General features: G+C 39.5%; 1 protein-coding gene across 1 annotated transcript in view; it reads left to right on the top strand.

Annotated features, from left to right (window-relative positions):
• Positions 1 to 341: 341 nt before the first annotated feature.
• LOC140369479 (vesicle-fusing ATPase-like) overlaps positions 342 to 14,032 on the top strand; it is a 29,879-nt gene continuing 16,188 nt past the window's right edge. The window contains exons 1-8 of the mRNA XM_072456825.1: positions 342 to 457; positions 7,930 to 8,015; positions 9,125 to 9,221; positions 11,541 to 11,580; positions 12,523 to 12,689; positions 12,796 to 12,903; positions 13,017 to 13,092; positions 13,496 to 13,651. Coding sequence (XP_072312926.1) covers positions 446 to 457; positions 7,930 to 8,015; positions 9,125 to 9,221; positions 11,541 to 11,580; positions 12,523 to 12,689; positions 12,796 to 12,903; positions 13,017 to 13,092; positions 13,496 to 13,651 — 742 coding nt within the window. The 5' untranslated portion in view covers positions 342 to 445. The remainder of the gene's footprint in view (positions 458 to 7,929; positions 8,016 to 9,124; positions 9,222 to 11,540; positions 11,581 to 12,522; positions 12,690 to 12,795; positions 12,904 to 13,016; positions 13,093 to 13,495; positions 13,652 to 14,032) is intronic.

Genomic DNA, 14,032 nt, shown 5'->3' with positions numbered 1-14,032 from the left:
ACGTACTCTGGGCCTCTGGATACTATTGATTTAAAAACACATTTTCAGGAGCCTGTGATCAAATGAGCATTCATACTCCTCAACTTCAAAGTCTAAATTGTGTAGATTTTAGTCTGAATTGAGTCATTTTGTAAAATAAATAAAATTTTCATACATTTGTTTTTATTGGTGTAGACTAGAGGAGGTGCGGTAACCAGTAGCATAATGAGGAGCTGTATTTGACAAAGGTGTTATCTTTGCTATAAGCTGGCAAATGTACGTTATGTGTTCATTAATGTGCACTGTGAAGTAGCTTTTCTTCCAAACAAAGATGAAAAGTGTGCAGTACGTGACGCGTGCGTGATGACGTGTCCGCCGCAGCTCCCGCCCAGGATCCAGCTCTTCTGCGGTTTCAGCTCCTGTCAGCGGATCTTAGACTTGAATAAGAGGGAATAAAAGCGCAAGGATGGCCGCCAGGGTAAGAAGAACATCACACAAAACGCACTCTACAACATGTTTAGATTCTCTGACTATAAAAGGGGTTGCAGTTGTGTCGGAGAACGCGTCATTTGCGGTAGTAAGTAGTACGTAGCCAGCACAACAACAGTAGCCTGTGTGGCAGAAACAAGTGTCATTCAAAAGTTAACCCGGAAAAGAACACCCCGTGACAAGCTGCTAGCATCAAACCTGTACCGCTCTTCTCTTACTGTTTAAAGAGAACTGGAGACGCATACGTTTGGCAAAAAGACTGCTCCCATTATCGCAATTCCATTTCGCCGCTTTAGCCTGTTACTTTCAATGACTCGATAAAGGCAGCAGCATGTTTTAGAAGCTAAGCTAAAGCAACATGATGGAAGTTTTACAGCGCTACACTTCCAACGTCAGCGGCTTTTCGCAATGTAAACAAATGATGTGCACTAAAGCATTAATCCATAAGCTGCGTCCTGTATAAAGCTTCCTGCAACGTGGTGCAAACACAAATCGGATGCTATTTCCCTGTATTTTACCTTATTGTTTTCCTCTGCTAAATTGTAAACACTGGTCAATAATTTTTAAATGTTCATGTTTTTTCTGTATGTGTATGCTTTATTGTTTTAACTTGTTTTAACTGTAACTTGCTTGTTTTTAGCCACTGTTAGCACTTTGAGGTTCCATTCAAATGTAAAGTGTGTTATAAAAATAAAATGTATTATTATTAGGCCCGAGCGCCACAAGCTGGTGAGAGGCCTATTAGTCCCGTAAGGCCGTGCGAAGCGCTCGCCCACTTCCAAACACTAACGCACTCCTTCACTCATGCACGCCCCGTGCATACTAATTAGTAGTAGGAAAATGGAACATTACCGTGCAAAAGTGCGCACTAAACGAGCACTTTACATTGGGATGAGCACCGCTTATCCCCATATAAAGCACTCATTTGCGCTAAGTAGCTCACGAATACGTTCCCCATCTCTTGCATGTTCCATGCATATAAGCATGTAATGCAAAAATTGAACATTATTACTGTAAAGAGGGCCAAAAACACAAAGTGGGCGGAGCCCACTCAAAATTAACGAAAGTACCCTTCAGTGACCAGGGACCCACACCATGAGGTAGGAAAGCGCGAGCGCTTTCCGAAAATGTATAGTTAATGGTATTTGAAAAATGGGAAACATTGTTTTCGCATCGGAATATTATTCTTTCTTCTTTCTTCTCGGGACCAACCCCCCTATTTTTCACCCAGTGAACATTGACGAAAAGTCACAAAAATGTTCACACCTCTAAAAATCGTGCCTCTCTACATTCTGGCTATTTCCCTTTTCTAAAATAAAAAAAAATTGGCGCGTCAGCGCCCCCAAATGTACCAAAAATGCATTGAGAGATGGGAAATGACCCAAAAAAAATCTGATCGTAGAATCATGAAATTTGGCGCCGAGGTAGATGGTGACAAGAGAAGTAAAAAATATTATTACGGCAACGCCGTCCGCCCAACCAAATGTCGGCCATATTGCTTCAAAAATGGCTAAACATGACTTCGGAGTTTTTCCAAACGTCGTACTTTTACGAACTCCTCCCAGGGCGTTGGCCCTAAAAAGCTGAAATTTGGTGAAAATGCTACTGAGGAGTGGGACATCAAAAGTTATCCAAATTACATTGATACCTCTCACGGTCTCTGTGCGGCGAAGCCGCAAACTGTAGCTAGAATTTCAGAAATCTCCCATATTTAAAATTTCTGCCGTTTGCGCAGATAAAGTCCGAATTGCGTCAAATTAGAATCAGTTGTTAAACTCTTTGCCCTAAACCTACTTGAAGTGAAATAAATTCATTTGGCGCCACAGCGCCCCCTACAGATTTTATATGGAGGTTAAATGTTTAGTTTTGCGAAATTATATGAAATTTGACACACAACTCAATTTTGGCATCCTCATCAAAAAAGTCAATGAGACCCATGTCATAATTGTTATGGCGTTGCCGTAACGATGACCGAAACCTTTCATGTTATTCCAATGGGGAAATCGCCAGAACATGTTTACACTTTAGACTTTCACAAACTCTTCCCAGGGCGTTAGACATATTAACCTGAAATTTGGTGAGACTCATCTTCAGGACCATCAAAAGTTATCCACATTTTCATTCAAAGAGTCACGGTGTCTGTGCGGCAAAGCCGCACATTTTGCCAAGAATTCAAAATAAAATTGCTTTTTGATGGTAAAACAAAGGGGAGAAGATGTGACAGCGTCACAGATTCAGCAGTAGGCGTAATAAAAGGACAATTGGGGCGCGTTAGCGCCCCCTCCTCTTGCGGTGTGGCGGCGGCGTGGCGAGGGCCGATCATTGCCGCTTGCGGCTATATTTAGGCCCGAGCGCCACAAGCTGGCGAGAGGCCTATTAATCTCGTAAGGCCGTGCGAAGCACGGCTGCGAAAGTGCGCACGTAGTGCGCACGAAATCGAGCGCGAAGCGCTCGCCCACTTCCAAACACTCACTAACGCACTCCTTCACTCATGCACGCCCCGTGCATACTAATTAGTAGTAGGAAAATGGAACATTACCGTTGTAAACGGGCGAAGCCCGTGCAAAAGTGCGCACTAAACGAGCACTTTACATCGAGATGACGACCGCGAAGCGAAGCGGTCGTCATCCCCATATAAAGCACTCATTTGCGCTAAGTACCTCACGAATACGTTCCCCATCTCTTGCATGTTCCGTGCATATAAGCATGTAATGCAAAAAATGAACATTATTACTGTATAGAGGGCCAAAAACACAAAGTGGGCGGAGCCCACTCAAAATTATCAAAAGTACCCGTCAGTGACCAGGGACCCACACCATGAGGTAGGAAAGCGCGAGCGCTTTCCGAAAATGTATAGTTTATGACATTTGAAAAATGGGAAACATTGTTTTTGCATCGGAATATTTAGGCCCGAGCCCCAGCAGGGCGGAGGGCCTATTGCTCCCGCAACGCTGCCGAAGGCAGCGTTGCAACTGTCTGACCAAACATGCGGGCGCAGCCCGCATGTTTGGTGCCCCGTCGCCCCTGGCAAGTACAGTGAACTAGCCCATGCCGAAGGCATGGATCATGCATACTTACTCCTGCTATGACAGAAATAGTCAACAATTTGTGAATGGGCGTAGCCCATTCACAAATTGTTGACAACAGCAGCGCGAAGCGCTGCATTCCTCCAAAAACCCTCCTGGCATCGTCCTGTACGCGAGAATCCATGCCGCAGGCATGGGCCATGCTTGTATCTGCTCAAATCAATGGAAGTCTATGGGGAGTGGGCGGGGCATCCCGACGGAATGGGGAGTGACGAGCGCGTAAGCGCTCGTAATGATGATTCCACCCCATGGCGGCATGGGGAAGGCTTAGAGCTTTCAAACGATGTATAATTTGTTGTAATAGTGGAAACGGCTATATTGTTTTTGCTAAAAATATTATTATTTTTATTTTTCTTGTTCTTCTGCTTTTTGAGCTCTAATTTGACCCCCTGAACATGCTCAAAAACTCACCAAACTTTGCCCAAAATTCAGAATCGGCGAAAAATTTGATTTTTTTCTGGGCCATTTTTTTTTTCGTTAAAAAATGGCGCGACAGCGCCACCGACAAAAGTCAAAATACATTGCGCCTATGGGAGACGCCCCGAGGTCAACTTTGTCGTAAAGCTACGAAATTCGGGACACGCATTCCTCTCGTGAGGACAAAAAAAAAATATTATTGTGGCCACGCCCCCAGACTTACCCTATGGCCGCCATCTTCCTTTGAAAATGAAAACAAGCTGAGTTAGCCATTTTGTTTACGTCAAACTTTGACGAACTCCTCCTAGGGCGTTTTGCCCACCGACTTCAAAATCGGCGTACGTCCTCTGGACAAGTGGGGCATCTAAAGTTATCCAATTTTTTGAGATACCTTTTACGGTCTGTGTGCGGCGCAGCCGCAAAGTTGGACAACTTATTTTGGAATATTGCAGATCTAAAAATTGTTCCCATTTGATCAAAACCAGTCCGATTAGGACCAAATTTGAATCAGTTGTTAAACTTTCTAGTTTGGACCAGTTTAGGCTGACAAAATTGAAATGGGCGCGATAGCGCCCCCTACAGAGTGACCTTTAAATTAACATTGAAGGTCAAAAATTAGTTTTACCAAAATTGTCTAAACTTTACCCAAAATTCTACTTTGCCGTCCCAATCACAAAAGCCAATCACAAAAATGCCTAATTTTTTACGGCGTAGTCGTAGCGATGACAGAAACCTCCCATGTTATCCCTATGGGAAAACCACAAAATCTCTCAAATTACCACATTTTTATGTTTTACACTTTAACGAAGTCCTCCTAGTGCGTTTTGCCCACCAACCTCAAAATTGGTGTACGTCCTCTAGACAAGTGGGGCATCTAAAGTTATCCAAATTTTAAGGATAACTTTTACGGTCTCTGTGCGACGGAGCCGCAAACGTTTCCCAGAATTCTGACTATTTGGCCTTCAGAGTGGTCTATAAACAATAGAGTTTTTCCAAATGACATGATATTTTGAACAAAATTCTAATTTGCCATCCTGATCATAAAAGTATGAGAGCCAAAGTCATATTTTGTACGGCGTAACCGTAGCGTTGACAGAAACATCCCATGTTATCCTTATGGGAAAATCGTAGAATTTCTCAAATCACCACATTTTTACGCTTCACACTTTAATGAACTCCTCCTAGGGCGATTGTCCGATCAAGTTCATATTTGGAGAATATCATCTACACAAGCGGGGCATCAAAACTTATCCATATTTTGATTCTAAGTGCTACGGTCTCTGTGTGGCGGACCCGCAAATATATGTCAGAAATGGGAAAACAGCGAAATCTCTAAAATGACCACATTTTTACGCTTCACACTTTAACGAACTCCTCCTAGGGCGATTGCCCGATCAAGCTCATATTTGGGGAAAATCATCTACACAAACGGGGCATCAAAAGTTAGTCATATTTTGATTTTAAGTGGTACGGTCTCTGTGCCGTGGAGCTGCAAATATACTGTCACAAATGGGAAAAACGCCAAATCCTTGAAATGTTCACATTTACGCTTCACACTTTAACAAACTCCTCCGTGGGCAATAGCTCGATCAAGCTTTACTTTGGGAAATATCATCTACACAAGCGCGGCATCAAAAGTTATCCATATTTTTATTCCAAGTGCTAAGGTCTCTGTGCGGCGGCGCAGCAAATTTGACTGACACTTGTGTTCATTTGCACTGGATTGGCCATGTCCAATGTGTCCCCGTCTGTCAAGTTCTTTTTTAATTCAACACACAATAAGGGCGCCATCTTTATCAAGTCGAAAGCGCAGAGTCGGAAGGCCGGCGGCCCGCGAGGGCCGTTGGATGCCGCTTGCGGCTTTAATATTCTTTCTTCTTCTTCCTCTCGGGACCAACCCCCCTATTTTTCACCCAGTGAACATTGACGAAAAGTCACAAAAATGTTCACACCTCTAAAAAATCGTGCCTCTCTACATTCTGGCTATTTCCCTTTTCTAAAATAAAAAAAATTGGCGCGTCAGCGCCCCCAAATGTACCAAAAATGCATTGAGAGATGGGAAATGACCCAAAAAAAATCTGATCGTAGAATCATGAAATTTGGCGCAGAGGTAGATGGTGACAAGAGAAGTAAAAAATATTATTACGGCAACGCCGTCCGCCCAACCAAATGTCGGCCATATTGCTTCAAAAATGGCTAAACATGACTTCGGAGTTTTTCCAAACGTCGTACTTTTACGAACTCCTCCCAGGGCGTTGGCCCTAAAAAGCTGAAATTTGGTGAAAATGCTACTGAGGAGTGGGACATCAAAAGTTATCCAAATTACATTGATACCTCTCACGGTCTCTGTGCGGCGAAGCCGCAAACTGTAGCTAGAATTTCAGAAATCTCCCATATTTAAAATTTCTGCCGTTTGCGCAGATAAAGTCCGAATTGCGTCAAATTAGAATCAGTTGTTAAACTCTTTGCCCTAAACCTACTTGAAGTGAAATAAATTCATTTGGCGCCACAGCGCCCCCTACAGATTTTATATGGAGGTTAAATGTTTAGTTTTGCGAAATTATATGAAATTTGACACACAACTCAATTTTAGCATCCCCATCAAAAAAGTCAATGAGACCCATGTCATAATTGTTATGGCGTTGCCGTAACGATGACCGAAACCTTTCATGTTATTCCAATGGGGAAATCGCCAGAACATGTTTACACTTTAGACTTTCACAAACTCCTCCCCCTCAGGGCGTCAGCCCTATTAACCTGAAATTTGGTGAGACTCATCTTCAGGACCATCAAAAGTTATCCACATTTTCATTCAAAGAGTCACGGTGTCTGTGCGGCAAAGCCGCACATTTTGCCAAGAATTCAAAATAAAATAGCTTTTTGATGGTAAAACAAAGGGGAGAAGATGTGACAGCGTCACAGATTCAGCAGTAGGCGTAATAAAAGGACAATTGGGGCGCGTTAGCGCCCCCTCCTCTTGCGGCGTGGCGGCGGTGTGGCGGCGGCGTGGCGAGGGCCGATCATTGCCGCTTGCGGCTATATTTATTATTATTATTATAACATCGCCTACATTCGTTAGTTATTACTAGATTGGTTGTGTCAGATAAAGTGCTTTATTTGTCAGTAATGTGCATTAATAATTTATGTATGACTAATTAGAACAGTTCTGGAATGCCATAGTAAGCATTCAGGAGTCTCCAGGAGAAAGTCGTTAAGAGGCTGCAGATACAGGTTTCACACACTTGCCATGTCTCCATAGTAACAAATGACAGATGGAGAATACTCAGCAATGTTATTCCTCCTGTCCATTCACACATAATATTTGACATTTCGGAGTGGAATCCTAAATTCACTTTAATTCACATTGTCTACTAGATTAATTTTCCTGAATGTTAATGTAAAGATAGAAAAAAAATAATGGAAATGACTGGAAATGGTTACTTTTTAGTTCTCACAATTATATTTTGACCTGAATAATCTTTTCCGTAAATAAATTAGTCGTGACGTCCTCTCTGGTTTAGATATTTAATATTCTTTTTAATGTGGCTTGGAATTAGAAGTGGGCATGTGAGTGTTACGCAAAATTAAATGATCGAGTATGTTGTTCATGGCAAAAATGCTTCAAAAAGAGCTGATTAAAAATAAGAATGAAAAGAAGTTATGTTAATAAAGTGGTCAAATGTATGCTGGATTGACATAATATTGAGCATATTATTCCCCCCAAAAATTAATCAAATTAAGGATGAATCAATTGAGCATATCATTAATAATCCCCCTCCCAAAATGTATTCCAATTATATTTAATAACCGCACTGTATTTGTGATGAAGACCAAAACAAAACAGTGCTTAGTTTCCAGCAAGTGTTCGACATACAACAATTAGTACTTTGATTCATCATGATTAATTTGATTAGTTGTAAGACTTCTACATTTTGTCCTGTCTGCTTTTCATTTACAGATTATGCAAGTGGCTAAATGTCCGACTGATGAATTGTCACTGACGAACTGTGCTGTCGTCAACGAGAAAGAGCAACAGTTGGAGCCGTGAGTGTCGCAATATCAATACTATACAATACTCTTATTTCTTGTCAAATCAATCATTCCAGGAAGCATCAGGGTCAGTTTGTACTCCAAACCCACAAGTCAATAATTGCCCTAAAATTAAAACATGGCTAGGACTTCTGTATGGATTCTGCCTGGACATTTTTGCGGCCCAAAATGACACAATGTCACCCCTGATTTAAATCCTGTGTCAAGAAGAGGAAAACCTGTAAAAAGAACCAGTCAGAAATTGACATGAACAATAAAACGATACCATCCTGAATAACTGATTTTTATTTATTTATTTCATACAATTTTCTATCTCTATGAAACCTAAGTTACAGGTCTGTTCTGTGGAGAGGCGAGCCCGCTCACAGTCAGAATGCATATTTTTTCAAATGGGTTTTTGAAGCAGTAAAAACATGTATAAACAAATGCAAGGTGGATAATAATTATAATCAACTTGAATGAACTATTACCCTTTTTACCATGGAGTTTCCTCATTAGTTTCTCTAAGTTGTATTGTTTGTGTAATAATGTATTGTCCTGCAACTGAAGCTCCCGTGCTCAGAAAATTCCTGTTTTCCTAACCCTACCCACGTCCCTGTAAAAAGTTGTGAATATTTGACAAATCCAGACTTCAAGTGATACATGTTAGGCTAAGAAATGTCACGTAATCACTTTTCAAAAATAAAAACACGCCAATCCTCCGCTTGCTGCAGTGAAATGTCACAATGAAGAGACGGGGCTTATCAGTTTTGCAGTTTTGAACAGGAAGTCAATGGAGTGTTACCATTATTAAGCTGTTTTATATCAATATTAAAGTTTACAATGAAACAAATATGTGAAATGATCTACCTGTGTTTATAGTTCAATACTAGTACCTATAAAAATAGAATAATACATATTCTTTAATACCCTGCTGTGGAACTGACTGCTTCCTTTTTTATTAGTGGAATTTCGAAGACTTTTTTTCTTTCAGAAGATACTATTTTGTTTTTAATTGTTAATCGCTATGGCAACAGTGCTACATTTCATCCCTTTTGAAACCCATTGAACCATAGAATGTCCGTCCATCCAAAGTTGGACGTAAACTTCTATTCCTGTTTCAGACATGTGATCGTTCGCACTGGTGCACAGACGTTTGTTTTCACGTTGAAGACACATCCCAGTATGACATCTGGCTCTATTGGATTCAGTTTGCCACAGGTCAGTGTTTATTCTTATTGCAAAACAACAATTTAATCATTTTGTTGAGTTTAATTTGCATACTAAAATCTCCCTCCACTACCTTCTTGACAGTTTGTGCTTTTTATGTTTTTTCTGCTGATCTTAACTGTGGGCGTTTCGCATGGACTGTGTGTGTCACTGCTTTTCCTCTCACTTTACTGTCTCTGGCTGCTCTTCCTTCGTCTACAACAGCATCCAGGTACTACTGTAACCTCAGCAAACTGGTCTTTTTTCACACAGATTTAAAAATAACAACCAAAATGTTGCTGTTAAACTTATACAAAGTTTATCGATCCACAAAGGAAATGGCAACAATACAAACCGCAGCTGCAATGAAATGAAAATCGCTCGTCCCGGCCCAATTCGGCGTGTGGGTCAAAACCCAACCGGCGTCTCACCAGTGCCCACAGTGCTGCGTCGTGTGTGCGGGTCGTGTATCAGGCGAGACAGAGGAAGTTTCCTCTCATCTGCACCGCTCTCTCCTCGAATATAAAAACCTACACAAGTTAATATTGGTAATTTATGCTTGAGGAAAATATCTAAAACTCATAAACATCCTCAATCTATAACTAATGCTAGTTTTGAACTTTATTTGCTACAATTCTGGCCATTCACAGAAAGCACCAGACCACTCCCTCAAGTTGCTTTACTCCTCCTCATATTTTGGCATAATCACGCCTCTTGTTTAGAATTCCGCGCCCTGCGCTGTCATCAATTGCACCGACTGCAAGGTGTGACAAAACGAGGTCCTCTGCACCCACGTTAACGCTACCTCAGGGGGCAAAATACGGCTCTAAGGGTGCCTTCACATTGACTTAGGCCTGGAATAGTCCTACTCTAGTCCAGGTTTAGTCCTAAGTTTGATTAGTTTGATGTGTTGTTAGTGTGTGAACACATCCTAAAACACTTGCCAACAGACGTTTTATGAAAAAGACAGCTGCATCATTAAATCAAATTAAATCACAATTTGTGATTACAATGCATTTAATTCGTAAATATTCTATAGCTTGAAACTTTCAGTCCACATTAGCTTAATACCTCTTATCTGGTTAAACATTCATTTAAAAACCTCATTTCTATTATAAAATAATCGTTAGTTGCAGCCACAATCTTGATAATAAAGAGCAAATAGCATGAGCACTGGGCAGTCATACAAATATTAATAATTACTGCTGCTACAGGGTTTATTTGTGTGAAAATAGATCCTATTCAAGCTGCAGTGTTACATTCTCTTCAGATGGTTTGTTTGTTGTCGTGATATTCAAATGTAGAGGCCTTGTATGTAAAGCCTTGACTTCAAACAGACACGTGCAGCAAAAAGGTTGAACTTTGTCTCACTCTCTAAACGTTGCAGAGTAGACTAATTTGACCCTTTTTGTTTTTCTCAGTCCTCTTGACAACTTAACCGAAACAGTTAAAAGTATTTATACATTATTATTATTATTGAGTAGCACGTTAGTTTAGAGACCACGTCCTTTGTGAATGTGAATTATTCAGCTTTTAATAATAATTTTTCTGATTATTACGACAGTAAAGTTCATGTACAATAGTATATATTTGCTTACAATGCTATTGAACACTAATTAAATGTATTTATAGGAAAAATTGCATATGACTAAATAAATACTTATACTAATAAATTATGGCCATATAGAAAATAGAACTTTATAAATACTGAAACAGATTTAATTAACCAATTTGTATGTTTTTTACTGTTAGTTTACCTATTCATATTTAGCCATATTATTATAAATTATAAACCATGTTAGGTAGCATTACCTTTAAAAGTAATTTGTTACATTACCTTGTTACTGCCCTGAGAAACGAACGTGTTACGTCACTGCTGTATTATAAAAGTTACGCGTTAGAGTACGCTTGAGTTACCAATAAACATGATTATAACTTATATCGTTTGACAACAATACCTTTGCTCAACACAGTAACATAATCATTAAACTATCAAATAAACAAGCAAAGTACATGCGTTTGACTGAGGTTTATTTACCTTTTATTCGTACAGATTACCACAATACCGTACAATAAGCATGTGTAGGCCTGTTCTCAAACAATGAAAAACATCACTAAAACAACCAAACAAAACTAATGCGTTACTGATTTTAAAAAGTAACCTGTGCAGTACTAGGTTAGGTTGTTATGTTAGGAGTCTTTATTCGTACCCTTGGGCAGGGATTACATGGGTGCACATGTTACGCCACACGTTGCGCTAAAAAGGTAATTTGAGTACTCTAATGCAGTACCCCCAATTCTGATTATAAATATTGCTTTGTTTGTTGACAGAGAAAATGGGCAGTACTTTCAATTGGACAAGATGTAGAAGGTAAGAACATGCATTACTTTAGCTGATAAACAGGTTCTCAATGTGACATGGTGAGGAATAAAATTAACTTTGAGGTTGTTTTAAATGTACAACATTTTACTTTGGGCTGTGCTTTGTCAAAATGTGTAGCACGGTATACTATATTATATAACACATTTTCAAAGTTCTCACATGTCATATTGAAATGTCTCCCTGTTCCCTTCCATCGGCATTTCTAAAGCATTGTTTGATCTATTCTTCAGTTGTCAGTTTGTGCAGCACTTTGAGCGATGCCGTAATAACACCAGTAGGTGGCGATGTTGCACATGTGTCTGAAGTTTCCTCCAGAGCAGGACTTACTTTTTGATTGACATTTTGTGGTAGACTCCTCCAGGCTGTTGTAATGCTGTCACTGCAGCTGGAGTACAAATATAAGAGGGAAAAATTAATATAAGATAAAGTTCTATGATATTGTAAAGATTTTTAATGTCTTCAGATGAATATCATCTAAGCTTTTGAAGATCAAAGGAACATTGGCTGTTTCCTGTTAACTCTTGTTTTAAATGCAGTGGACATCATTACAGTAGTTATTTTTCTTACGGCTTTGGTGGCTGACAAAAGCTTTGGATATTAAACAATTATTTCTTTCTCATTCAATTTTTCAGCTCAAAACATTGATCAGAACTCCCATGATAAGTTAGCAATATAAATATACAACATCTAACAACAAGATACAAGGAAAACATTAAAGTAGAATCAATTTTGACAACAATCGTCTGCCATCACAATTAAACAATTCAAATCTAAATATGTCTTTTGAAAGGGGAAAGAAAAAAAGAATAATTTGGAGAGGGAAAAAAAACATGAATATTTAGTTACTAGCCCTCTAGTCTCTGTTAGGATTAAACCAATAGAAAAAGCATTTTACAGCTTTTTACTCTTTATGTTTTCATTTCTTTCTAGTGGCAAGCTACAGGTTCGACAAGTCCAAACAGTGTATAAGCACGATGACCATGGAAATCGACTTCCTGCAAAAGAAGAAAACCGATTCTAACCCGTACGACACCGACAAAATGAACAACGAATTTATCCAACACTTCAACAACAAGGCCTTCAGCGTCGGCCAGCAGGTATCTGTCCATTTACAATCACCAAGAAAGACATGCAAAACCTCTGTGTTACATTATTGTTTAGATGTGATGTGTCTTTGCTTTATACAACTTTCTTTTTCTATAGTTGGCATTTAGTTTTTGTGACAAGCTGTTTAGCCTAATCGTGAAGGATATGGAGGCAATGGACCCGAGCATCCTCAAAGGAAATAAAGCTTCAGGCAACAAGAAAAAAGTATGAAATCCTCATATTTTTCACAAAATAAACATTTTGGATTATAAATGTAATTTCTCATTAACATGATCAGGCCTAAATGTGTTGTCATTAATGGTTTGCTTTTTAATTAGATCGGCATTGGTTTGCTGGTTGGAAACAGTCAGGTGATTTTTGAGAAGTCAGACGCCTCTTCGTTAACACTTACTGGTGAGTTCATTGTTTAATTCTTTGTTAAGCTGGTTTTGAATAAAAATATGTTATTTCTTAGTAAGAGATATTGTAACATTGGCTCAGTTTCCATTGTGAATGAATTTGAGATTGAATGCTTGTCTCAAACTTCATGTTTCTGTACTTAAATCGTCAAACAAAAGAGAGAGCAGAAAGAGTCACGGTTTCATTGTAAACCACTAAAACCAGTATGAACGAGCTTAATTTACTGTAGTACTTCACGATTACCACAAGAGGGGGCACTTTATTCTTTTTACTTTGGACTGAACCAGTAATTCAACAAACACTTTATTTGTCTCATATGATTTTAGGAGCAACGAGTGTTTTAAAAAATAAGTTAAAACTAGCTTACTTTCTAAATGAGTTGTGTTTGTGTTTTCAGGTAGATCAAAGACACGTGAATCTCGACAGTCTATTATCAGCCCAGACTGGAACTTTGAGGAGATGGGAATCGGAGGACTGGACAAGGAGTTTTCAGACATTTTTCGTAGAGCGTTTGCCTCCCGTGTCTTTCCTCCAGAGATTGTAGAACAAATGGGTGAGTTTTTTGTTTTTTTTAGTATTTTATGTTTAAGGTATAATAGTACAACAAGTGTAATAACCATTGATCAGGAGGTATGAAGGCTTTCTCAGAGTACCCAACAGTTAAGGTGCACACTGTAATAATAATACATCTTTATTTTTATTGCGCTCCAAAGTTCCAAAGCACTTCCCACAAAACAGGTTAGAAAGAATACAAAATCAGCTAAACAAATGATTGTTTCTTAAAAGTCAAAAGGCAATTAATTGTCTAATGTCAAGGAGGAGAGAGTTCCAGAGGGAGGGGGCACGTACAGAAAAGGCGCAGTCTCCTTTAGTGACCTGCTGGGGACATAAGGGGCGAGGTCAGATAAATAGCATGGTGCCAGCCTGTGAAGAG

The sequence above is a fragment of the Eucyclogobius newberryi genome, unplaced genomic scaffold, assembly GCF_026437365.1.
Source record: "Eucyclogobius newberryi isolate DKJ021-1_F unplaced genomic scaffold, fEucNew1.0.hap1 SCAF_20, whole genome shotgun sequence".
Classification (NCBI taxonomy): Eukaryota; Metazoa; Chordata; class Actinopteri; order Gobiiformes; family Gobiidae; genus Eucyclogobius; species Eucyclogobius newberryi.
The sequence above is the reverse complement of the archived record's forward strand: the minus strand, read 5'-3'. Positions and strand labels throughout refer to the sequence as shown.